This window comes from Hemicordylus capensis, chromosome 2 (genome assembly GCF_027244095.1).
Source record: "Hemicordylus capensis ecotype Gifberg chromosome 2, rHemCap1.1.pri, whole genome shotgun sequence".
NCBI lineage: Eukaryota > Metazoa > Chordata > Lepidosauria > Squamata > Cordylidae > Hemicordylus > Hemicordylus capensis.
This window is the reverse complement of record NC_069658.1, coordinates 325,700,501-325,724,188: the sequence shown is the minus strand read 5'-3', so window position 1 is coordinate 325,724,188 and position 23,688 is coordinate 325,700,501. Positions and strand designations below refer to the sequence as shown.

At 44.7% G+C, this 23,688-nt stretch overlaps 1 protein-coding gene across 4 annotated transcripts in view; it reads right to left on the bottom strand.

Annotated features, from left to right (window-relative positions):
- Positions 1–6,750: 6,750 nt before the first annotated feature.
- The window catches only part of CACNA2D2 (calcium voltage-gated channel auxiliary subunit alpha2delta 2), an 885,048-nt gene continuing 868,110 nt past the window's right edge, over positions 6,751–23,688 (bottom strand). For all 4 annotated transcript variants that reach the window (XM_053287835.1, XM_053287834.1, XM_053287836.1 and 1 more), the window contains 8 exons: positions 23,220–23,291; positions 22,310–22,462; positions 20,939–20,991; positions 20,609–20,664; positions 19,009–19,132; positions 17,730–17,839; positions 14,971–15,059; positions 6,751–13,488 (listed from right to left, as the gene is read on the bottom strand). In XM_053287835.1, the coding sequence (XP_053143810.1) occupies positions 13,360–13,488; positions 14,971–15,059; positions 17,730–17,839; positions 19,009–19,132; positions 20,609–20,664; positions 20,939–20,991; positions 22,310–22,462; positions 23,220–23,291 (786 nt within the window). In that variant the 3' untranslated portion in view covers positions 6,751–13,359. The remainder of the gene's footprint in view (positions 13,489–14,970; positions 15,060–17,729; positions 17,840–19,008; positions 19,133–20,608; positions 20,665–20,938; positions 20,992–22,309; positions 22,463–23,219; positions 23,292–23,688) is intronic.

Here is a 23,688-nt window from a genome sequence, read left to right as displayed (position 1 = left end):
GGACTACGAATCCCAGCATGCAATGGGCCAGGGGTGGGTGCGCACGGGGTGGGAGGAATCCCGACAAAGAGGAATCGATCTGGGAGGCGGCGGAAGCTCTTCGGCCTCCAGGCCATGAGGAAGCGGGTAGAGGGAGCGACGCTGCGCCCATCGCGAGGCGCTGGAGGCGGGTGGGGCTCGCGCTGGGCAGGGCGTGGCTGCTGTCGCTTCAAGTACCGCTTGGCTAGATGAGAAGAGCCGGCTAGGGAAGGCGGAGGCGTCGCACGTACCCCACAGACGTCTGTTCTCTGGTCCTCCTCGCCTCGCCATGCGCACTGGTGGTAGGAGCCACCTGGCTGGTAGTGCAGCTCCGCGCGCAACGCTGGTGCGGCCCTGGCCCTCCGAAGCGCGAAAGAGACTCGAGCCCTGTGGGAAGGCGAGGCCGGGGCTGCAGCCTGCAAGCGCCCCGCTCGCCTTGGAGAACGGAGGTCGGGGCGCGGCGGCGTCATTCAGGAGCCAGGCTTGAGCTCCGTCAGTGTGCGGGGGCACTCGCTCCACTCCCAGCCTCCCCTGGGTGCAGGTGCACGGCGAGGGACACGGAAGCCTTCTCCTCCCGAGGCGTCCCCCGAAGGAAGAGCGAGGGGTTGCTGAAGGGAGGCGAAGGCCGGCCTGGGTGGGCGCTGCGTGGGCAGAGGGATGCCGCCGTCGCCAGCCCGTAGCTGCAGTTCCGCGTGTGTCGGGGTCTGGCTGTGACAAGGCCTACCACCTTTGGAAACCAGGCCCTACTCCGTAATGCCCCTTCGCTCGCTGGGGGAGTAAGCCGCTGCTCTGTCGCCCTGAACCGGTGCGGCGCAGGCCCTTCCCAGGAATGTTTGATCCTGCAGTCTCGGATTGGCCTTTGGCTTCAGAGTCGCTTGTCATTTGTGAGGCATGAGGAGTGAAACCTGGCCAAGGCATTCTGTGGCGAGGAAAGGAGTTTTGGCAGTCTTGTGCTTCAAACATCTTGTGAACAACACTTTGTAATAATTACATAGGGTTGCACGCTCACACACACCCTTCGTGCATCTTGTGGACACAGGAGCAGGCACCACAATTCACCACTGGTATTTGTGATTCTCTGTACTAGCTATAGGAATGTTACCTACACATGACAAATATACACCTTTTTATTCTTTAAAAGGCCGATTTATTTATAGCAAGTAACTAAGGCCAGAACTGCCCTTTTTTTTTTTGGCAGCTTAACAGTATTGTGGAGATGGACTGAGACCAGGCTAGGGGGCTTAACCCTTTCTCTTACTGCCAGGTCTCCCTTGCAACCCATACTTCCGCTCATGGAGTTATCTGGGGAAAAACTTTTTAAAAAGGGGCGTGGGGTGGGTGGGATGGGATTGCAGCTGGTCTGTGGGCTGGAGGGTGTTTAGCCATTCTTTAATTGCTAATTCTCTGTTGCCACTGCTTCCCTGGGCCTGCCCTCACTCAGCCTCTTTCTGGTCTTGGAACTGGTGAGGTGGGAATGTGAAAAAACCAAGCAAGGCAGGGGTTGTTGGAGGGAACTGGCAGTCTTAAGAGGAAGGGTGAAACATGCCCCTATCTTCTCCCGTAGTTTATAAGTGTTAGGAGGCAAACATAATTCTTGGCAACTCCAAGTTTGCCTGTGGTTTCCATCTGAAGTGTGTTCACAAAGGTTCTTTGCATGAAGATCTATCTGTCATCCACTTCAGGTATCCTGATGAATTATTTCCCTGGTAGCCATAGTGGTGATTGAAAATGTTTTTATCTCTCTGACATCTTGAATCAACAAAAATATTGAAGACTGCTTTTGTGTATTAAGATTGCACCTGTGTTTTCATTTGTGCAATGCATTAAGAATTAAAGTTAAATGTGGATGTACATATACTTCTTTCTCTGTAGCTTGTGTCCCAACAATATTCGTGCCCCTCCAACAATTTTATTTATTAATTCAAATTTTCTTATATACTGCCTCCTCCAAAGACTCTGGGTGGTGGACAACAATACCAACCAAAACTTAAAAATAAAGTAAAGGGCAAACGCCTGGCGAAACAGGTAAGAAGGGCCTTAAAAGCAGCTAGGGAGGGAGCTGAATGAATCGGTGTTGGGGGGAGAGTGTTCCAAAGAAGAGGGGTAGCCACAGAGAAGGCCCTCCTATGGCTCAGGCACCACACTACCTGGGACACTAAGGAGGACCAGCTGAGAAGACCTCACAGGATAGGATACAACTGGCCGAGAGAGGTGATCCAGGAGATATATAGGTGCTAAGCCCAAAAGGGTTTTAATTGCTATTGAGAATGGTGTGTGGTACAAGCTGTGTATTATGGAAATCTCTTTCAATATTGTCTGTAATAAATTAATGACAAGCTACAGAACTCCTCAACTCCCAAATATGCCTGCACCATTTTGTAACGTTCTGTGGAAGCATTTAGTTTTCTGTTGTACAACCTGCAGTGCACTAATCCATACACTTTTCATTCTTGCAATTACTAGCAAAGCTACCATAATCCCCCTACAGCAATGGTCTGCTATCTGTGAGCCTTTAGTTCAGTTTGTTTGTTTTTAAGCTTTGGAGGCTGTATGCTTCCTTTGGAGTGTGTATCTAGCCTCATTTTTAAGTGGGGATGCAACAGAACTACATAGTTATTCCGCATGTTTGTCTCATTTACTATGCATAGATGCTTCATGTACTTGCTATTGTTCTTTAACTAAGGACTTGTTGAAGCAGCATACAAAGGCTAAAATGTAAATTATTTATTTATTTGATTTATATACCGCCCTTCCAAAATGGCTCAGGGTGGTTTTCAATTAAATGGGAATTTTGGCCCATGCTGAGACTGTGAATGCAACATCAAAATATACATAGGTTATTCTCGTGCTTGCATATGCTTCATTTCTGCAAGTGAAATATATGCAAGGTCTCTCAATTAGACCCACCTTTCATTTTCAGTCTTATGTCAGTACCTTGTACCAGTGTTCCCTCTAAGGTGTGTGCATGTGCATGTACTCACAAGTTTTTTGATGTCTGCTCAGTAATTTTAGATCCTGCCCAATCTGGATCAGGAAGGCCCCACTCTGAATGCATGTGTGCACACATTGCCTTGATACTGCCACCCAGAAAACTCATTCCACACACAGATGAAAAAAATTAGAGAGATCACTGCTTGTCAACTCCTTCTGTGTCTATGTTTTCAACATTCATATATTCCGGATGCATTCTTATTGTGTAAATGGAAAATAGGGCTTATTAATGGCCCAGCAGATGACGCAAGCTGAAGAATTTGTTGAGGTCAAAACATAATGAATTTGGGCTCATCAGACAGCCCAGAAGTGTCTCAACTTCAGGGGCTTCCTAACCTTTTTAATGTCTCAGGGAGTTGAGCCTCCTCGTTTAGAGCATATGCGATATCTGCTTAACATTAACTGTGTATAGTTCAGTTGGTCCAAGTAATAGAATCAAGCAGAAATCTCATTTATCTTTTTCTTACACTCAAATGTAGCAGTATCTCTCATTATATGAGAGCAAAGGTGGCTTCACAAAACTGCTGAATCAGATTCTTCTGTCACCTTGTAACAGAAAACAATAAAAATTACCAAGCTGAAGTGATTCTGATTTTTCCTATTGCTGACCTCCAGGGTGCTAGTAAGGGAATTTGTAAACAGGAATATTAATTATTTCCACCCCACACCAGGAAGTCATTGTGCTGCAAGTGACTAACATAAAGGTATGCAAACAGGCAGACTGGTAAACATTTTTGTGTGCTTATTTGCATCGCTAATAACAGAAAGCAGATTTAGGCTAGACACCAGGAGAAATCTCCTAACTGTAAGAGCTGTTTGTCAATGGAACAGCAAGTCTTGCACAGTGGTGGGTTCTTCTTTGCAAGATGTTTCCAAAAAAGCTTGATAGCCATCTGTCAAGGACACTGTAGCACATTACTGCAATGAGTAGGGATTTGGAAAAGAAGACCTTCAAGGTTCCTTCCAACTCTACTGTTGTGTGCTTCTAACAGTTAAAGCACTACAGTGGTTTAAGCTGTTTTGTACTGTATTTTCTCTTTTTTTATTGTTATGATTTAATGTGATGTGTTTTTATTGTATGTTTTAATCCTCTGTTGTGAGCCGCCCAAAGAACAATTTCTTATTGGGTGGCTAACAAAGTTATTATTTCTTGTTTACACAGTCAGACAGGTGTTATTGACTGGTTTGTTTTATCCAGACATCAAGTCCTTCCCAAGGACCTGGGATGGCTAAATTTTATTATAAATATTGCTGTTGTTATAGATATCATCGCAAAACATAGGCTGTTCAAAGTAAAGTTGCTTTTTGTATTTGGCTGATGGTGATTTCTGTGGCCCCTATGGTGTTGAGGTGCTCTTCAAGGTGTTTTGGAATTGCACCTAGGTCGCCAATTATTAATGGAATTATTTTGGTCTTCTGCCACAGCCTTTTAATTTCAATTTGTAGTTCTTTGTATTTTGTTGTTTTTTCTATTTTTTTCTTCTATTCTGCTATCCCCTGGTATTGCTATGTCGATTATTTTGACTTGTTTTTCTTTCTTCTCGACTACAGTTATATCTGGTGTATTGTGTGGCAGATGTTTGTTTGTAGTCAGAAGTCCCATAATATTTTTGCATCTTCTTTTTCGACAACTTTTTCAGTTTTATGGTCCCACCAATTTTTGGCTACAGGTAGCTTGTATTTTTTGCACATGTTCCAGTGTATCATCCCTGCTACCATCATCATCATCATCATTATTACTACTACTACTACTACAACTGGCCACAGTGTAACTTCTCTCTTGGTGTAGGTCATTATCATCAAACTGGTTTCTGAAAGTGTGACATGATGCTATTTTAAAATTTGAATACTTATCTCAATTAGCCCTTGTTTTATGGACATCTTATGTTCACCAGACTTTCATGTAACTAGCAATGCTTAGTGAGTCTTTGTACCTCAAGGAAGATATAATAAACAATAGGTTTTTGAGACCATTGGTCTAAAAGGTGGGGTATGCATCCTAAAGGCACATACCTATTATCCTCCAGCATATGGCACAGTATTTGAGAACATCCTGTGTGTATGTTAGGAAGAAAATGAAAGAAAAATGCTTTCAAGATATTCCAGATCTCTAGGCAGTTATTTCACTATGTTAAATCCATAAGAGCCCCTGGTGGCGCAGTGGTAAAGCTGCTGCTCTGTAACCAGAAGGTTGCAAGATCGATCCTGACCAGGGGCTCAAGGTTGACTCAGCCTTCCATCCTTCTGAGGTCGGTAAAAAGAGCACCCAGAAATGTTGGGGGCAATATGCTAAATCATTGTAAACCGCTTAGAGAGCTTCCAGCTATAGAGCGGTATATAAATGTAAGTGCTATTGCTATTAGTGGACTATGGCCTAAATCTAGACTTTAGTCTCACATTTTGTGGACTTCCAGACAAAGCTACAAAGTCAAGACAAAAAGAGCATATGAGAGGAGAGCTGGTCTTGTGGTAGCAAGCATGACTTGTCCTCATAGCTAAGCAGGGTCTGCCCTGGTTGCATATGAATGGGAGACTTGATGTGTGAGCATTGCAAGATATTCCCCTCAGGGGATGAAGCCTCTCTGGGAAGAGCAGAAGGTTTCAAGTTCCCTCCCTGACTTCTCCAAGATAGGGCTGAGAGAGAGTCCTGCCTGGAACCTTGGAGAAGCTGCTGCCAGTCTGTGAAGACAATAGGGAGCTAGATAGACCAATGGTCTGACTCAGTATATGGCAGTTTGTAGTTCCTAAGCCATTCGCATGATCCCTGTGGTGGTGGGGAAGAGGAGGCAGGAAAGGAAGTTTAGCAAAGGAAGTTTTTCCTTTGCTAAAACTTCAGCGATCCTTTGCTAAGTCTTCAGCGTGCCACCACATGCCCAGAGCAGCTTGGATCATCCAAGGCCAGGCCATTTTCCTGGCCTCCGGATATCCTTCAGTGCACCACATGATGAATGCCGTGCATTGGGGGAATCCCCCAGGAGTCCAGTGCTCCAGGTCAGGGTTTCTTAACCTTGGGCCCCCAGATGTTGGATTACAACTCCCAGAATCCCCAGACATGGCCTTTGGGGCTGGGGATTCTGGGAGTTGTAGTCCAACAACATCTGGGGGCCCAAGTTTAAGAAATCCTGCTCTAGGTGCCTGACTCAGTGCATGCTTGGGCTGCAAGCAGCCCAAGCACAAACATGACCCTCACCCTTCCCTTGGGGTTAAGGGTGTGCTCGCACACTTAACCTCATCTAATGGCCAGGGTACAAAGTAGGGTTAGGCAGATGGGCAGAGCTGGGATCTGCAGATCCCGGCACTGCACACGAGCAGCCTAACCCAGGCTAGGGTGCCCTAACTTTGGCTAGGTTGCTTGTGAGAACAGCCTTAATGTGTAGTTTCAAACTGAATTGCCACCACTTAGGAATTAACCACTGGAGGGATTAACTTAACCAACACAAACCATTAAGCAGTTGATCCCAATCAAAAGTGCAATTGACTTGATGGCTAAAAATAGTGACCAAGAACCAGGCCCCTCAGCCTCTCCTACCCAGTTCTGACAGCCAGCCGTAGCTTGGGATAGAGCTCCAAAGCTGGGACTTGAAATTCCTGTTTCATTCCTGTTAAATTCTTACTGTTTTCTGCTCACCAGGATTGCAACATGTGAAATTGGGAGCAGTGAAAATTGGAACCCTAGACATGAATGGTATCTGCCCACCTACACATTCTCACCCTTTGTAAACCAGTAAAAGAGCCACCACATTTGAAGTGAAAATATGAACATTATTTAATAACTGATCCTCTGTAATAAACAATTTGAAAATATTTTACAAGGAATCACACACACAATATTTTACAAATATTTTAGGTTTTGTTTTTTTAAATTTTCCAACTCTTCTGTACAAAAAAAAAAAGATTAAAAAAAAAAAAAACCTTTTTGGGGGGAAAACTTCAGATAAAGAATAATAGGAATTTGATCCCAGGCAGCTGTCATAACAACTACTTGATGCTTTGCTTTTTTCATTTTTTGTAACTTAAAATATAATATATATATATATTTATAGTTATGTATATTTCCATTTTTTTTTCATTTTTCTCAAATGAGCAGCACCCGACTAGACTACAGATTTACATACACTCCCAGTAACACAGAGCCAGCCATCTGGTCAAAGCACGGTTCCCATAGACATAACCAAACACACACTGAAAAAGCTACAAGCAAAATGACCTTTTAATTAACTTTGTCATTATTAATGAACCCCCTCTCCTTCCTTGACTCTGGAGTCAAGCTTCCAAGACCATATTAAAATCACGGACCCCCTTTTCCTGCCCACTCTACCCCACCACAAATTGTTTTACTCAGATTTTGGGTGATTTTAAAATGGACTAAGCATGTTAGATGGTGTCAGTCATCGCTACTTCTCATTCCCACTAACCATATGTTGGCAGCACATGTCACGTAGGAAAGGCTGACCGAGCCTCCACCCAACCTTTAAGGGTTCTGGTAGTTTAAGAGGTCTAGTAGTTCCAAGACGTTATTGGCTTCATCCCTCTACCAACTCCCTTGCACTGGCCAAGCACACTACTCCCTAGAGCTTCCTGTCTTGTGCAGCTTCATCCTCTCCCAAGCTCTTTCCCCCTCTCTCCAGAATTCAGGAAACCAGATAGATGCCCAGCTCATGACTATGATGCCCGCTTACTATTTATAAGACTTCATTTAACCTATTTCAAATATTTCTCACTTCTAATTGGAATTATTTTCTTCTCTCCTGCTCTGTTCTCTTGTCACTTCATTTCCATAAATTGTTTCTCCATCTTAGGAGTTTGAGCAAATATTTTCATTCCTTTACCATTTCAAGTTAGTTTGCAATGATCTATGAGGCTACCAGTTTTTCCTAGCTTGCAAATAAAAGGCAAGCATCACAATCATGCTTTTAGCTCTCCTCTCTTTGATACCATCCCCATCATTCTTCAGTGGACAAAGCTGAAATGGAGACAGGAGGAAGGCTTACTGACATACAGATGACACAGCCATGACCACTGACTCTGTGATCTCCTACAGATAACAGAAGCTGTGCTGGGAGTGGGATTTCCAGCCCTCATGCACATCTCTGAACAGCTATTTGGAAAGAGCTGGATGTTGGTTGGATCAGCCATGTACACTTATTTACAAATTCACCTGAAGATCTCTCATTCTTAAAAGGCAAACATTACTAGTGTGGCAGAGAATGCTTTCCATCTTCAGACTTGCATATAATGTGATGCCATCAGCTCACCCACAATTACCAATCTTCATTTTTACTCATTTAAAAAAAAGAAAAGAAAAAAGAATAACCCACTTGCATTGAAAACAGGCCAAATTTTCTCAGCCTTTTTCACCATAGAAATAATTCATCATCCAAATACTTGCCTGCTTTGGCTCTGAAACCCAGCAAAAGGCGGCCTTGGTTTCATGCTTGTAACCATTGTGAAAAATGTGAGGAGCTAGTGCTGAATTGAGGGGTGAGTAATAAGAAAGGGAGCCCTTCTGCCCCACCTCCCTTTTGCCTTAACTCTGACTAGGTGTCTAAACATGATCTCCACAAATTCCACATAAAGGGAGCTGGAGCAGAGCAGCATCTCCACCACATCTGGCAGTAACTGGCTCCCTGCATGGTCAGCCAAGAGGCTGATCTCCAAATGTGATTAGGATAAGCGCTGAAAGTTGGAAATGTGCTGTGTTTTCAATCTGTGCTCTTCCTGGTGTGGGGCTGTGTAGAAATCTTCAATTTTATCCAGTGCTCTCTGTTCAGCTGTCTTCACTCCCCTCTGAAAGGGAGACGAAAGCCAGATGCCAGGAAGGCATAGAGATGCTGTTGGAATAGATTTGCTATGTGGAACTACAGAAATAGGGTGAGGCTTTTACCCAATAATTCATTTTCCTAATCTCTGCAAGGTGGCATGGTGATTTAATGCACTACACCTGCATATGAACAAATACCACAGTCCTTAGTAAGGATTCATTGAAATCTCTAAGCTACAAGGTAAAGCAGAAGTAAAAAAAACTATAGGTAGAAGCTTTAGAACCACTGCAAGTCACTGGGAGACTACATGATACAAATTGGGCAATGTTGACCAAGTGCTGATCCATCACAGCTAGAATGGATCTTGAATGACATCCATCAGCAGTTCCCACAGTCTTTCCAGAGCTTTGTAACCCTTTATGTGGAAAATAAAATATTATTTTCTTAGGGTGCATGAGATGTACATAGTTTGAGTGCTTAGCCTTCTGTAGAAGCATAGCATTTTGTTCAGATGTGCTATATTCTTTCCTGGATTGAGCACAGGGAAACCAGTTTCATGAGATTGAAGCATAAGCCAGCTTTACACAGCATTGATGGGCTGTAACCAAATTGGCTAACTTACCTCACCCTTCCTCCCCAGAGCAATTTTTCAACGTGTAAGAAACCAATTTTTTAAAAAAAGATAAATGTACATGTGATTTTTAAAAAATGGTGGCTGGCCCACCAAAACGGGAGTGGGGCAAGCTTGGGAGGATGAATCAGTGCTCCTCACAGCAAAGGTGAGTGGAAGCGGCTCATTGTATGGTGGTGGGTGGGGAGAACGGGCAATTCCTTTGTTTAAAGTACATCTTATATATATATATATGAATAAAAAGGAGTATGCCTCATCCTTAATTTGTGATGTGGCTTTGTTAGGTTTGGACGTTTGAAAGCAACATCTCTAAGAGTGTCAGCCAAAGCTCAAACACTAAATAAAGGTCTTCAGTTTGATCTTAGTAGGCTTTAAACCAGGTTTTTAATAAGTAGGCAATAGCAGCTGACCAAGAAGGGACTCTCCATGCTGCCAGTGTAGGGAAGTATTCAGAAAAAAGGCAGGGCCCTTAATAAAAACAGCTCTCTTCACCCAGGTAAAAAGCACTGCAAATCCTCTACCATCTTCTGATAAGTGCATAGACTCTGTGCTCCAGCTTTCTTCACCCCTGAATATCTGTTCCTAATGAAGTACACCCTATGCACATAGGCTGGCTCCAGAGCACTAGCCAAATATAGTCACAGACAAAGTGGCCTAGGAGACTATGGTTTCAGTCAGACTAAATTGGAATGAATGTGGGGAATTTCAGCCAAGCACACTACAAACAGTTGCCCACATCACAAAACAATCACACAATTTGGCACAATTTGGTAGTCTCTGCTCAGAAGAGACCAGCAAGACACTGGGCATGTATCCACAGCCAGTACAATGGATTATTACTGGGAGTATACCCAAGGTATAATGGTATTCTCTCTACTGTCTATCAGGTAGCGGTAGAGCTATTCATAATTTCCCAGTTTACTTCTCTAGGATTCAGTTTACTTCTATCCAAGGCCTTTGAAGCAAAACTATTACTCTTGGCACCAGTGGAATTTCAATGTTTATGAGTCACCTGGGGGGAAAAAATGAGAGATTTGGAAGAAGTGGACTTTCTAGACCCTTTGCAGTTGATGTGAAATCTAGGGTATTCAATGGAGGAATTGAAGTGGCACTGATTGTAAGAAATCAAGAAATCTAATATTTGCTCTCAAGAACAAGGATCCCTGGAGAGAAAGTAAACGTACACCACAGCACAGGTGTCAAAGGTCTACTTCCAGATCTTTCAAGTGGACTTTTCCTACAAAATACATCATATTTCCCTATTTATTATAGCAGTCTGACCTGATTTCACCCTCACCCTGCCCTTTCAGATCATAGTAGAGCAGGAGCACAGAAAAACTCCTTCAGATAACTTCAGTGATTAGCTTTCTCTAATGTATCTTGTCTGCATGCTTAGGGACTGTTTCAGCCCATCAGAGTATCCCAAGATACCCCACATTTGTCTGGGTCCTCTGTCATCTGCTTTGGCTGTGAGGGCACCCAGGTGGCATGGTCTGCATCACATGTGAGTTGTGATGTCTCCGTAGGATTTTGGTTTACCATCTTCTTGGTGGATTGGGGAGGATTTTCCCCACTCTTCCAGTTAAGAATTAAAAGACCAAAACAGCACCACAGAAAGTTCTCTTTCAGACACACCATGAAGCTGTTAATAAAACTCCCAGGAAACATACAAAATCAAGTAAATATGCCATCAGTTTTTGCATTCCAGATTTCCTTTTAACAAAGCAAATGAAGTTTGTAGCACTAATTGCTCATGATTTGTAACGCTTTAATTGCTCAGGTAGTATGTCAAAATTTGGATCAGATAACTGAAGAAAGGCTCTTGGTTGAGGATTTATGGCATGTGAAGTTGAAATGAGGCACATTGTTGTGCATAATATTTCCTCATGCTCTTGTAAACTGCATCAAACCACATGGTACTGCAAGGAGAGGGTATCACAGTTACTGATACAGCAATTGACTGCTTCCCGCAACTGATGTTGCATTATACCATACTGTATACTGCTGCAGCTCTTCACATTGCCCAAAAGTGAGTCTCAGATTATGGTTCTCATGCCGCATAAAGCAGAAACAAGGGAGTGTTATTCCTATGCACTGGGAGACATTTGGCGGAAGAGAAGGAAATTCTGGAGATGCCTGGAACTGCAAGCCTTTCGGTTTGTGTTAAATGGCCAGGTATGTTTGTGGGCATAAGTTACAGGCTGGTAATTTTCGAGTTCTACACAACAGATAGCTTCTGAGGAGTGGGTGATAATTCTGGTTTTAAGCCTGTTTTACAATCTGCAATAGATGGTGTGGCTGCTGGCTTTTAGCTCTAACCCAGCCAGGGAATATGTGCCTGCAGAATCAGTCTGACAGATTCTGTGGTTTTGAGCTGAGTGCCTGGTGTCAAAACTTTCACGGTGATGCAGCACACTTTCCCACTTTCCTGCTCAGGTACACAGACGTAGATAATCAATACTCTGCAAAACACCTGCTTTTTGAGGCCTGGTTGTACCACCATAGTCCCAGTACTGGATAAATGTTGGGCACTCTAAAGGTGCAGTTCCTTTTCTGCACAAAGTTCAGAAAGAAAACCTTTGGATATTGCCTTTGTGGGTGGGTTTGACACAGGCGGCTCTTGCCGTAATGGTGGATAATATTCTTTAGCGAAAAAGGGACAGTGTGAAGTAGGAAGGAGCTCACCTTTGCCTTGCTCAAACTCTACCCTTTGCCCATCTCAAAGGAAGGGTAAAGCTGAAACCCCAAAGTGTTCACAGTAATTTGGGGAGCAGAAGAGATAATAGTGTTTTCTTGATTAACCCAAACATTTCTGGGCCCAATAAAGAACAGGAGAGGCCAGGAAATGACTGGAGACAGGGATTGTTTAGTTGGGATGTATCTGTTGTCCATTACTGTACTGTGCTATTCATTTTGCTGACGGTGAGGGTCACTGTCCCCTACAGCCATGCATGGGTTACTAGAAGGGTGCACATAAAGATCTTCACGCATTTCCTTCTCCCCTGATCACTCTCCAGATCCTCTTAGTATGGAGTTATTGGTTAAAATAAATAATACTGACCATAAAATTCAAGTCCAATCATTTTTTTTCCTCCTTTGTGTCTTTGTTGCTGACAATAATTACTATAATTTGTCAGGCTAAAATGCTTGGAAATTAGATGTAGAAAGATCTAGTTTAAAATCTTCAGGCTAAAATAATAATTTAAAAATCTGAGATGGGATCTAATTAATGAAAGATTCAGGAACGATGGCCTTGGAAAGCACAGAGCGGATTGGGTGGAATGGAGATGCCGTGTGACATCCTAGGATTACTTTGAGTTCAACAAGCCACTGGAATTGGCTGATTGGTTAACTAGACTACAGAATCAATTTGGCAAGAATATACCATTTTTTTCTGCTCTATTGATTTTTGTTGTTGCTGTTTTGCATGATTGGGAATGGGAAGGTAAATTGTTTCAAACACAATAGTAATTTGTCAGCATTGTTGATTAAATACTTTTAAGACAATAAAATGATGGGACATCTCCTGATGAAAACTGACAAAAGTCTCCCAGAATTCCACAGATTCAATGGGAAAAAGAATTATGAGGCCACTGTTCTTTGTATTTGGCCAACAGCTCAATGAGTGGAAAGGAGAGCAATGAATCAAAGCTCAAGGATGTTCATTGTGGAGAAGATCACGAAGAATAATGCTTCCCCAAGTCTTGCTCAGAGCTCTATGTTTGCACAACCTGCTGTGCAGAGACACTGGGAGGATAAGAAGAGGATTGGGGTAAAACAAACAATGAGAATAGCTTCCAGACTTCTGAGTGAAGAAAGAGAAGATCCTCATGAGTGAGGGCCAAGGTGTAACCAGAGCTGATGGAACTAGGCAGCTGCTGCTCTTCCCTGGCAAGTCTGGAGGGGATGGAGATGGTGCATAAAACAAATATGGATGGGCTAGGCTAAATGGATGTTTCAAAGGCAAGGTGCCAAGGGCAGTGGATGCCAACTGGCAGTCAAATAGAGGAGAAGCAGTTGCAGAGATAACAAGGTACTCAAGGAAGGTCGAAAGGAGGCCCCTCTGCCACAGTCTGAGGTATTTTCCTGTGGAAACAAAAAGGGAGAGATATTTCTGAACAATCTGGTCATCTGTATGAGATAAAGGATATCAGCTATTTTCTCTCTGACACTCACTGCGCTCTTCAAGGTCCTGTATTCTCATTTTGCAAGGAAAAGGCTGTTTTCCATTCACCATCGTAACTGTATGTATTCTGTCGACACGGTTTTCCTTGCACAGTCCTAGGTCCTCTCTCCCTTCCCACCATCGCCCCACTCCCCATGCCCCATTAGTATACTATCCAAGTGGCTGAAGGTGGACTGAGCTTAGTCGCGCTTCCTTCAGAAGTGGGAAGGATACTGTTCAATTTTTAAAGTCAGGAAACTTAAGCACAGTGGCCAACATGATGTGCAACTTCTGGGCAATGCTGTGGATCATGCTGGGGCTGCTGCAGACATGTAAGGCAGCCCCAGCACTGTTGAGCTGCACATCCACAGTTACTCCCATTGGTTGTACCATGATGCTGTGCATTATGTCAGGCAGTAGCTGGCAGCCTGATTACATCTACTAGAAGAAATCCTATTGAAATTTCATCATCTTTTAGAGTGATTCCTGAATAGTATTATTGAGTAATTTAGCCAGGATGTCAGCCAATGATATTTACTACTACTACTACTACTACTACTACTACTACTCTGCTCTTCAACCAAAGTTCTCTTCAACCAAAGTTCTGTGTAAAATGCTTTAATAAGATGGCCCCCTGTCCGCAAAGGGCTCATAATCTAAAAAGAAATGTAAGACAGATACCAGCAACAGCCACTGGAGGGATGCTGTGCTGGGGTTGGATAGGGCCAGTTCTTCTCCCTCTGCTAAATATAAGAGAATCACCACTTTAAAAGGTGTCTCTTTGCTTAGCATGGAACTGATTAAAAGAGCATCCTCACTGGCTTCTCTCAGGCACAACAATTGAAATCTGTGCCACCTCTCAGGCAGAGTAAATGGTTAAGGTTCCAATTCCTGGGTTTTGTCCCAGGTGGTTCTTCCTCCCCTGGCCCCACAATGTTTCTTGAGATGTTGGATAGATGCCACAAGAAACATGACCCCACCACAGCAGATTTGCTACTTGAACTGAGTCACTACGTACTCATGAGTAGATGAATTCACGAGCAGGTGTTCCAGCCTGCCATTTCAAGTAGTAAAATGACTGAAGCCCTCCACACCAGTGGGTTCCCTGGGAAAGAAAGGCTTCAACTTGTTGTTTCTATTCTTCCTTCCTCAATTTCCCCCAATGGAGTAAGGCCACTTTCCCTTGCAGTCTGTGGGCAGCAGAGGCAGATTTAGCCATGGACCTTAGGGATTAGGTCCGGGGTCTCCAATGTTCTGAGGGGTGGGTCTCCAGAGCCCTCCCCAGAGCCACACCACTACCTTGCACTTGTGCGGGTGTGGGGGGCCCTCTGAAGCCTGGCCCCTTCAGGTCCGGGCTTCAAAATTACCCAGGTGTGCCCGTTGGGCAGTCTTCTCCTACTTACTGTTGCATTGTAGTCAAAACAGACGTGGGGACCTTTTCGATACCGTGGCTTCTCTACTAGCTCACATTGATTGGGATCTCCTGGTGGAGCTTTGCATTGTCAAGGAAATACAGTCCAAGGCAATAACCATGCTTCCAGGGATATGGAAAAGAAGTGGGATCAAAGAAAGGGATGCATGAACATAGAGACTAACTGCTGTTTAGAAAGGTTCTGCTCTACGGAAGGGCTACAGTACTGCAGAATTACACATGCTCTTGTCAAATGCATGTCCCTTAATTTGCATTTGCTGAGATGGTGTGTGTGTGTGTGTGTGTGTGTGTGTGTGTGGTACTTGCAGGGGGCAGTTGACAGGAGGGAGGGGATGATAACTTCTCCAGTGCTCCCTGATTCTCCCCTTCAAGTGCCCTTCAAGGCCATTCCTTTTTGTGCGTGTGCACAGGGCCGCACTGAAAGGACACACTGTAACTGACCTAAAGCAATCATCACAGATCTGGGAACTGATCAAGTGCATTCTACAGGCCAGTCTCCCACAATCATCACAACTTTTGCTTGATTTCTTGTCAGCTGTCCACGACACACACTTCCTGGGAACACACAAGACGAATGTCTTCTGTCCATCCAAGCCAAACACAGATGACAGTGCTTCCCTTTGTGAAGGTGGTGGCATCTCTGGGGGTATGTCTGGCTTGTTGTGTCTCGTGGTGCCTACATAGGTCGACCCCTTGCTCAGGAGAACCTCTGCCAGATATATACTAGGGAAAAGGTTATCCGCCACCATAGTTCTGTGAGGGTAGGTTCAGACAAGCACTGCCTTGCATATGTGAGAACATCAGAGCCGTGGCAAGAAAGCACCTGCCCTGATGTCACCAGTGGACGTGCCAAAGTGCTCTTGGTGTATCCTCTAATCACAAGAGAGGGATGTTCATCTGAATTGCTCCTCTACACATGCTCGAACAAGGTTTTGGAGTGCATGTAGAGGGGTGATTCACTTTAAGTGTCCCCAAGTGTCCCATGGCTCTACATATTGCTGCATAGCTTGCAGGCCTCCATCAAGCAGCACTGCCTTCTCTGACTGGCAGTGGCTCTCTAGCAAGGGTCTAGGGAGCTTACCTGATGTCAGAGAATGAAGTCCTGCCAGCGGTGCCCCTGCCCCTTTTGATTTCCCCAAGGCAGGGAAAGGAGCTCCCATTCAGCGATTCAGCAAACCGCTCACTGGGGAAACTCTGTAGAGGTTGACTGTCCTCATCCCTGGTAATGGCCATGCCCCCAGCATCTGACATCAGACGCAGGGGACATGGCTACTGCCTGGGAGAGGGTCCGTTTGGATCCTCTCCCATCCTCCCCAGTCAATGTTCCGTTGAAACATTGACTGGCTGGGTTCCCCCCTGCCCCAGCCCAGCCAGGATTTCAATGAAACACTGGCTGGGGAGGAGAGGGGCATGCCTCACGCTCCCAGCTTTGTTTGCTGGCTTTGTTGCTTTGTTTGCTGGCTGGTTGCAAGAGGAGGCAAGGGGGTGCCCTGGGCAAGGGCGAGGAGGTGTTGGAGATCCACCTCCTCGCCAGAATTCCAGTGACATTGACCTTTTGCACCAACTATCCCAATGACCACTAGGGGCACTGGGAGCAGAGGCAGCTAGAGAGGGTCTCCTTACTTGTCCCTGCTTGCCTCTGCTCTATGACCCCTGCCTTGACTCGTCAGGTACTTCCTGAGTTGAGTCGTCCTCTTCCTTTCCTCCTAGAGAGAAGATGGAAACATTCTCTCTCACTCCCCCTACTTATCCATTATGTAGCTATTAGATAGGATTAGATCTTTCCTATCCTAATGTATTTCACCAATAAAGTAGTTAAGTAATTTAGACTCTACAGCGATCTCCATGCATGTTTCTTAAATAACTGCAGCAACTAGACTCTACACTCTGTAGCTGGAGTGGAAGCTTTCCCTAGCTCTCTGCTAGAATGCTTTGCACTTTTCACAAAGGGAAAGGGAAATAATCATAGAACCCCGACAGGAGGTGTCTTGGCAGCCAACCCCCCCCCGACCCTGGCGGCCGAAGGACGGTCGTCCCCCTTGCTCCATTGTACCCATGCCCCTGCGCTCCAGGTAGTATTTTGATCCCTCCCTCAGGGTTAATGATGCTCTCTTGTTCTTTCTCAATTGTAGGGGAGGGTTAGGGTTAGGGTTGCTTCACTCACTGCCGCCTCCTGCTGGATTAAACTTCTCTTAGTCTGTTCTCTCTCTGGAGGACCCAGACCCCACTCAGCACTATTCACCACTTCACTGAGCTGCACATCCCTAAATACATTTATTTCACCCACACATCCCTTCAAAGCTCCTTATCCAAAGCTCTCAACAACAGTTAAACACTTCCACGTCTCTGAAGGGCAATTCCAAAATTGTTAGTAGCACCACTCTTCCTGCCACTCTGTACTAGAATTCCTGCCCCCTCATGCTTACATACAGTGTTTTCCTTCCAAATCGGAAGTGCTATAAAACACTATCCATAAGTATGAGTCTTATGGATAGACTCCTCTTTGATAGATGTCACCTTTGCCTTGTGGGACCCTGATCACATGGGTGTAATTTAAACATGAGAGCAATCACATGAAATCTCTCTGGGGAAGCTTTTACAGAAATTCAGCAGAAAAGCACTCATGGATGATAATGAGCCCCAAGAAAAAATGTCCCTGCAAATATGATATTGAAATGGAATCTGAATCATGTGGCAGAGCGGAAGCCAAAACCGAGCAGCAAAGGATACCCTTTATTTCTGCTTGGAGAAGCTTGGTGGATTCACACTGACTGCATATTGGCTTTTCAGCTACAACAAACAGAAGGTTGGTGCTGGCAAGCCTTTGTGCATGGAATAGCCTGGAGAAGGAAAAAGAAGGTGGGGGATGTAGAGGGTAAGATGAAGTGCACATTCTCATCATACAATGTTTATTACTTTTACTTTACTTAGATTGTCACAGCAACTCAGCACACACAATTAAGGTAAGAATTTCCTTTGACTTATGGTAAGACAGAGCTACTTTTCATGCTACTACTTTGTTTTTTAGGTGCATAGGAACATAGGAAGCTGCCATATACTGAGTCAGACCATTGGTCTATGTAGCTCAGTATTGTCTTCATAGACTGGCAGTGGCTTCTCCGGGGTTGCGTGCAGGACCCTCTCTCAGCCCTATCTTGGCGAAGCCAGGGAGGGAACTTGGAACCTTCTGCTCTTCCCAGAGCAGCTTCATCCCCTGAGGGGATTATCTTGCAGCGCTCACACATCAAGTCTCCCATTCATATGCAACCAGGGCAGACCCTGCTTAGCTAAGGGGACAAGTCAATCTTGCTACCACAAGACCAGTTCTCCTCGGTTGTGCATGCCCAAGTCCAAAACACATGTAGACTGCATCAAATATGGTGGGCACACATTTGCATATAATTTGCCATATTTCTCTTTGAAGTGCATGCAACTGGAAGTGGGGGAAAGATCAAGCTCCCACTCTTGTTGGCCATGTTTCCCTTCCAAATCCACAATACAGGCAATGTGCTATTTATATTTGCTCAGCTTTTGTGTGTGTCAGGATATTTGTATACTACAGACTTAAAACTGGTTTAATAATCATTTCCTTTCCTCAGGAAAACCTGGGAAGAACTGTTATTCTGTGAGAGGCTCTGGAGTCTCTGATAGAAGGCTCTGCATCCTCGCCATTTTGCAATCCCCAGGGTTCTCTGGGGGAAAGCCATGGCAATTACACTGTATGAAACTGATATAGGTTTGCAGTGTAGGCTGGCCTGAAGTCCAGAGCAATATTGCCTATTATTAGAAAGTAGTCCATCTGCATAATCACACCAGTTCTCTTGTTTGTTTCGCCAAAATGCCCCTCCATTGCCCACCATCCATTTCTACAACAGATACTACTAACCTCAGGGTTCATTATTTTGCCCTGCTGCAAAGAGACTCTAAAAAGGGGGTAAGGTAACACACCACTTTCTGGATACCAACAGCTTTGGTTAGTTGCTATGACTCTTTATAGCAGAGACATCACCTGGAGCAATTTCCACAGTCGATGATGGTGTTGTAAGTGTAATTAACTGTACTGAAGTAGTACTGGGTCTGCTTCATGATGCAGCTGGTCTCCTTGGACTCCATGCTGTCTGCTGTGACATCCTCTGTCGGAACACACAACACAGAGAGTGAGATGTAATGGAAACATGGAACACTGTGTTCCTCTTGGGTCATCCAAATTAATTGCCTGTCTCTGAGGTTGCATTTAAGCCAGTGGTCTTCCATGCCATCTGCTACTGAGAATTAGGCAAGAAGATAGTAAAATCACACAGCTTCCTCTTTGAGTTATCTTCTCCATTCTGTCTAGCCTTGTGTTCTCCCCACCCTTACAAATGTTTGCTCCATATAGAAGACATTCAGCTTCTCTGTGATTGGTTGAAACATTTTGTATTGCTCCACTTCCTGGCCATTATACTGGTCATTGTTCTGCCTTCAGGGGTGGATTAAGCCTTTTGGTGTCCATAGGCAGCCAAGGATTTGCTGCCCCTTTCTGGCCACCACAGCGAGCCCGGGGGGGGGGGGGGCAAGGGGAAAGACCCCCCCTTTTCCTCCTGAAAATGGTGGGGTGGGGGCAGCGAAGGCCGCAGCAGCATCTGTGAGGAGGGAGAGTGAGGGGAAAGTTCCCCCATTTACCTTTAGAATGCCACTGTGTGGCGGGATGGGGCAGCAGCAGCTGCAGCGGAGGGGGTGGGTGGGTGGGGTGAGGGGAAAGTTCCCCCTTTTAGCAATGCCCACTGCACAGTGGGATGGAGCGGCCGTGTGAGAGACTTCCCTCCATGGAGGGAGAGAAAGGGAAATAGAGGCTTTCAGGCAGCAAACACTGCCTGGAATGAAAGGGCAGAGCTGGCTCAGGGCTCACTGGAGCCTGGGCGGGGGGGTGGGGGGTTCCCTCAGGGCTCTTGCAGAGCCCGAGCCACGCCCATGAGCATGACATTACATGCATGGGACATCACTTGAGGGGCCATTGAGTGGGGCCGGACCCAGGCTGGCTCCGTGCCTGATGCTGGGCCCTGAGTGAGTCAGCCTTTTTCCCAATCAAGGAAACTGTAGGATGGTTTAATCATTTGTGTAGAGTGTTGTAGGAGTGGCGCAGCAGATCCAGGGCTATCTGTTGGACATTCCTGCTTTAAGGTGTGTCCTTCTGTTGTATGTTATTTCATTTCAATTTGCCCCCTCACTGTTCCAGTAATTATGTTTGCATGTTTCTCACACACACACACACACACACACACACACACACACACACACACACACACACACACACACACCCTACCTCCTCTGTGCATGGATTATTTCTAAAATACAACTGAATTTTCACAGGTATACTTGTGAACCCAAACCCCCAAATATACCCCAATAAGTCTGATGTGTTGTCTGCCAAAAAAAAAAAAACAGGCGAGGGATCTGGAGATAAGGAAGTAACTGATTTGTGCATTTGCTAAAAACAAAAACCAACTGGTAATCCGATACAGCAGCCTCATCTTTCTTTTCTAAATCTAAACCTCTCCCACAGCTAGTTTATAGTGCTGCCTCCTCCTAGCTCATTCTTTCTGAATGGAGTAAACCAGTAGGAAACCTACCTGTTTGAAACCAGCTGTTGTAGGTTAGACCATATAAGAACTGCTGAAACAGAGACCTTGTGGAAGGAAATGGCAGAGCTGTTAGTTGACTGCAGAAGAAAATAAGTGCATGTCATGAACCAAAAGAGGTTCCTTGTCTTCAGGAACAAAAAGAAAAAGCCAAGTGACCCCTAGCGCGCGCTCTCTCTCTCTCTCTTGTTTTTAAAGCTGGCAACCCTACAATAGTTCTAGTAGGTGCTTCCATCTCTGGGTTCTATTATTATGATGCTCTATGCAGAGTAGGCCGATTTCCCATTTTTGCTTGTAGTAAATGGCAAAAGAAGGGCTTACCAGGCAGCTGCTGATGTCCACCAGGCCAGGTTCAGGAAATCGGCCATGGTTGGCTGGCAATGAAGGGATATAATAAAGATGGTATTATCAGAACTGTAGCTACTTGTGAATACAACTCTCTGTAAGTACAAACCAATGTACTGCACCATCAAACATGAAGCCTGGGGATTCTGTTAATTCAACTTTTTATCATAGTTCCGTGTGCCTTGACTATAAATATGTTCTTTTAATGCAAGCTTAAGATGATTTCTACTAATGGTGCTTTGCCATTGGTAAAGAGTCTACAAATAATTATACCCAGGGATCTACTGACACAGTGAGGCCAAAAATGTCAAAGCAACCCTGGCCATGAGTTTGACAAGAAGATAACATAATATTGACAAAATGGAAAAGGCCCAGTAATTAAAGACTTTCAACAATTTTGCAAAAGGATGGCAATAACAGAGGATTCAAACTCCCTCACACCACTTTTACTTTACTGGGACCGAGATTAGGTACTTGAAACATCTCTGTGAGCCAGTAGGCCACCAGCCATCCTTTGCGGCAGTTTCAGGTGATCTTTGTATCCACAATAAATAGAAAAAAATTATGGAACTGTATGGGGTGGGGGCGGAAGGTAATAAATACCAGATTAAAACTCAATTCCTTCTGTTCTGATGCAACTATACTGAATGAATGGGGAAATGTTGCTAGGCAATGAGTAGATATTTTTAGGGCTGCACATGCTGTGCCACTGACAGTTGTCTCAGTCAAAATAATGCAATTCAGGGCCAATTCCTACCCTACAGCCACCATGTGGGAAGTTCCTTGCATGACGACCGCATGCCAGCTCCTTATGTGACAGCTGTAACATATGAGAGCTCCTCCTCCTGTGGTTCAACCATATTGGGTGGAGAGTCTCACATACCACCACCAAAAGCAATGCATGGTATATATTACTATAAGGAAGTGTATTATTATATCTTCCAAATTTCAACTCAAATGATCTTTACATTACCTACATAGTGGTTCACAAAGTCCCTATGGAATTCCCCATGTCAGCCTTTGTTCAGAATTCAACCAAATTCTCCAGTTGACATCCTGGTATTTTACAAATTTAATATTTATCTATCCAAAAGCTATCAAAAAGTACAGTAATCCTCATATCAGCTATACGCTACATCTGAGACACTGAACATGCTTCTGTTTCTTATGAGGAGATAGCCACTTAAACTGCTTGTTGTCCTACAAAATGTTGCTGTTCCCTTAAGTATGCCACTCACTGTGGCTGTATAATACCAGCGGATGCCTAAATGTGAAGAGAGTTCTCACTTGTACATACAATGCTCCATCTTTCAGGTACAGCTTCACAATATGGGAGTCACTACTCACCACATACACCCCTCGTGGGGCGCCTCCTGTGTTGCTTGGAGCTTCTGGAGCACAAACAGATTGGAAGTCATACGATTCCTTCCTTGTGAAGAATGAATTGTTGTAGAGTGCAGACATCAAGTGAGCATCCACCTCACTGAAGAACTTTCCTACCTGGAAAGGAAAAGGAACAAAGGAGTGTTTGTAATCAGCGATCTCATCAGAATTCTCAAGTGGACTGGAGTAAGCCCCTTTCAGTAGCGCCACACATGAGTTAGGGGACTAGGCCTTGGGGCCCCTCTGACTCAGGAACAAGCATACTGCATTGCCTTTCTTAACTCACTCAGACAGGGAAAAGCCAAGGCAGAATTTAGATGTTCTGCACCCCCTCTTGTGTCTTGAAACCTCAGTTTGCTAGAAAAATGCTTCTGGAAGCTTGGCTTAGGGAAAAGGGGTTTAGGAGGAAAGTGTGTGTGGTGTGGGTGGCAGGTTGCTCATCAGCACTCCTCTCATGCCTGCCACTCCTCTTCTGCAAAATGCTCCCTCCCAACGCTGCTTTGCAGGGAAGTGTTGGCCGGGGTTTAAGATATGAGACGGTGGCAGAATGTGTCGTTTTGGCCTCAGTGAAGTAAGCATTCCTCCAGGCAGGGTTTTCCCCACATATGAATCTTGTACGTCTTGCCCAGTCACATGGCCCCAAATCCCTCCCATTCATAAAGATCTCTCTCAAGGGGCACTGAGATCTCCATGACTGGGGGCAATCGGAAGTTGATAGAATTGCACAAGAGATGTGGGAGAATGCAGTAATGCGTGATTAAATGTTGGTTATCAGGAAGACACTGCTGTGAAATAAATATAACACCTGATAGACAAATATGAGCTCTGCTTTCACCATTCAAAGATTCCTATAGGGGAAAAAAAAAGAGTTTACCTGGCTCAAATAATCTTCCTGGTTGGAGAGCACCAGAAAACCCCCATCATCAATGAGCACACAAAGGAGGTCCTGCAAGAATGAGCAACATTTAGTGTTTTGTAGGTGACTTCTAAGTTCTGGCTCATGGACCAGCCTTAGCCCATAGCAAGGTATCTGTCAGATTGCCTCTGTACGGAACTAAATCAACATCCCAGTGTATAGCTCATTAGCAGAACACATGATTTGTGTACATAAGGTCCTGGATTCAATTCCTGGCATTTCCTATCTCAGGGCCTCAGGTACTAAGACTGGAAAAGACTTCTGTCTGAGACCCTGGAGTCACCACCAGTCAGATGAGACAATACTGGTCTGAAAGGTAGACCAATGGTCTGACTTCATTTAAAGCAGCTTCATATGTTCATATGACTCCACAATGCCTTTATCCATCAGCAAGCATTCCCTCTCCAATTAAAGAGAAAAAGTTGGA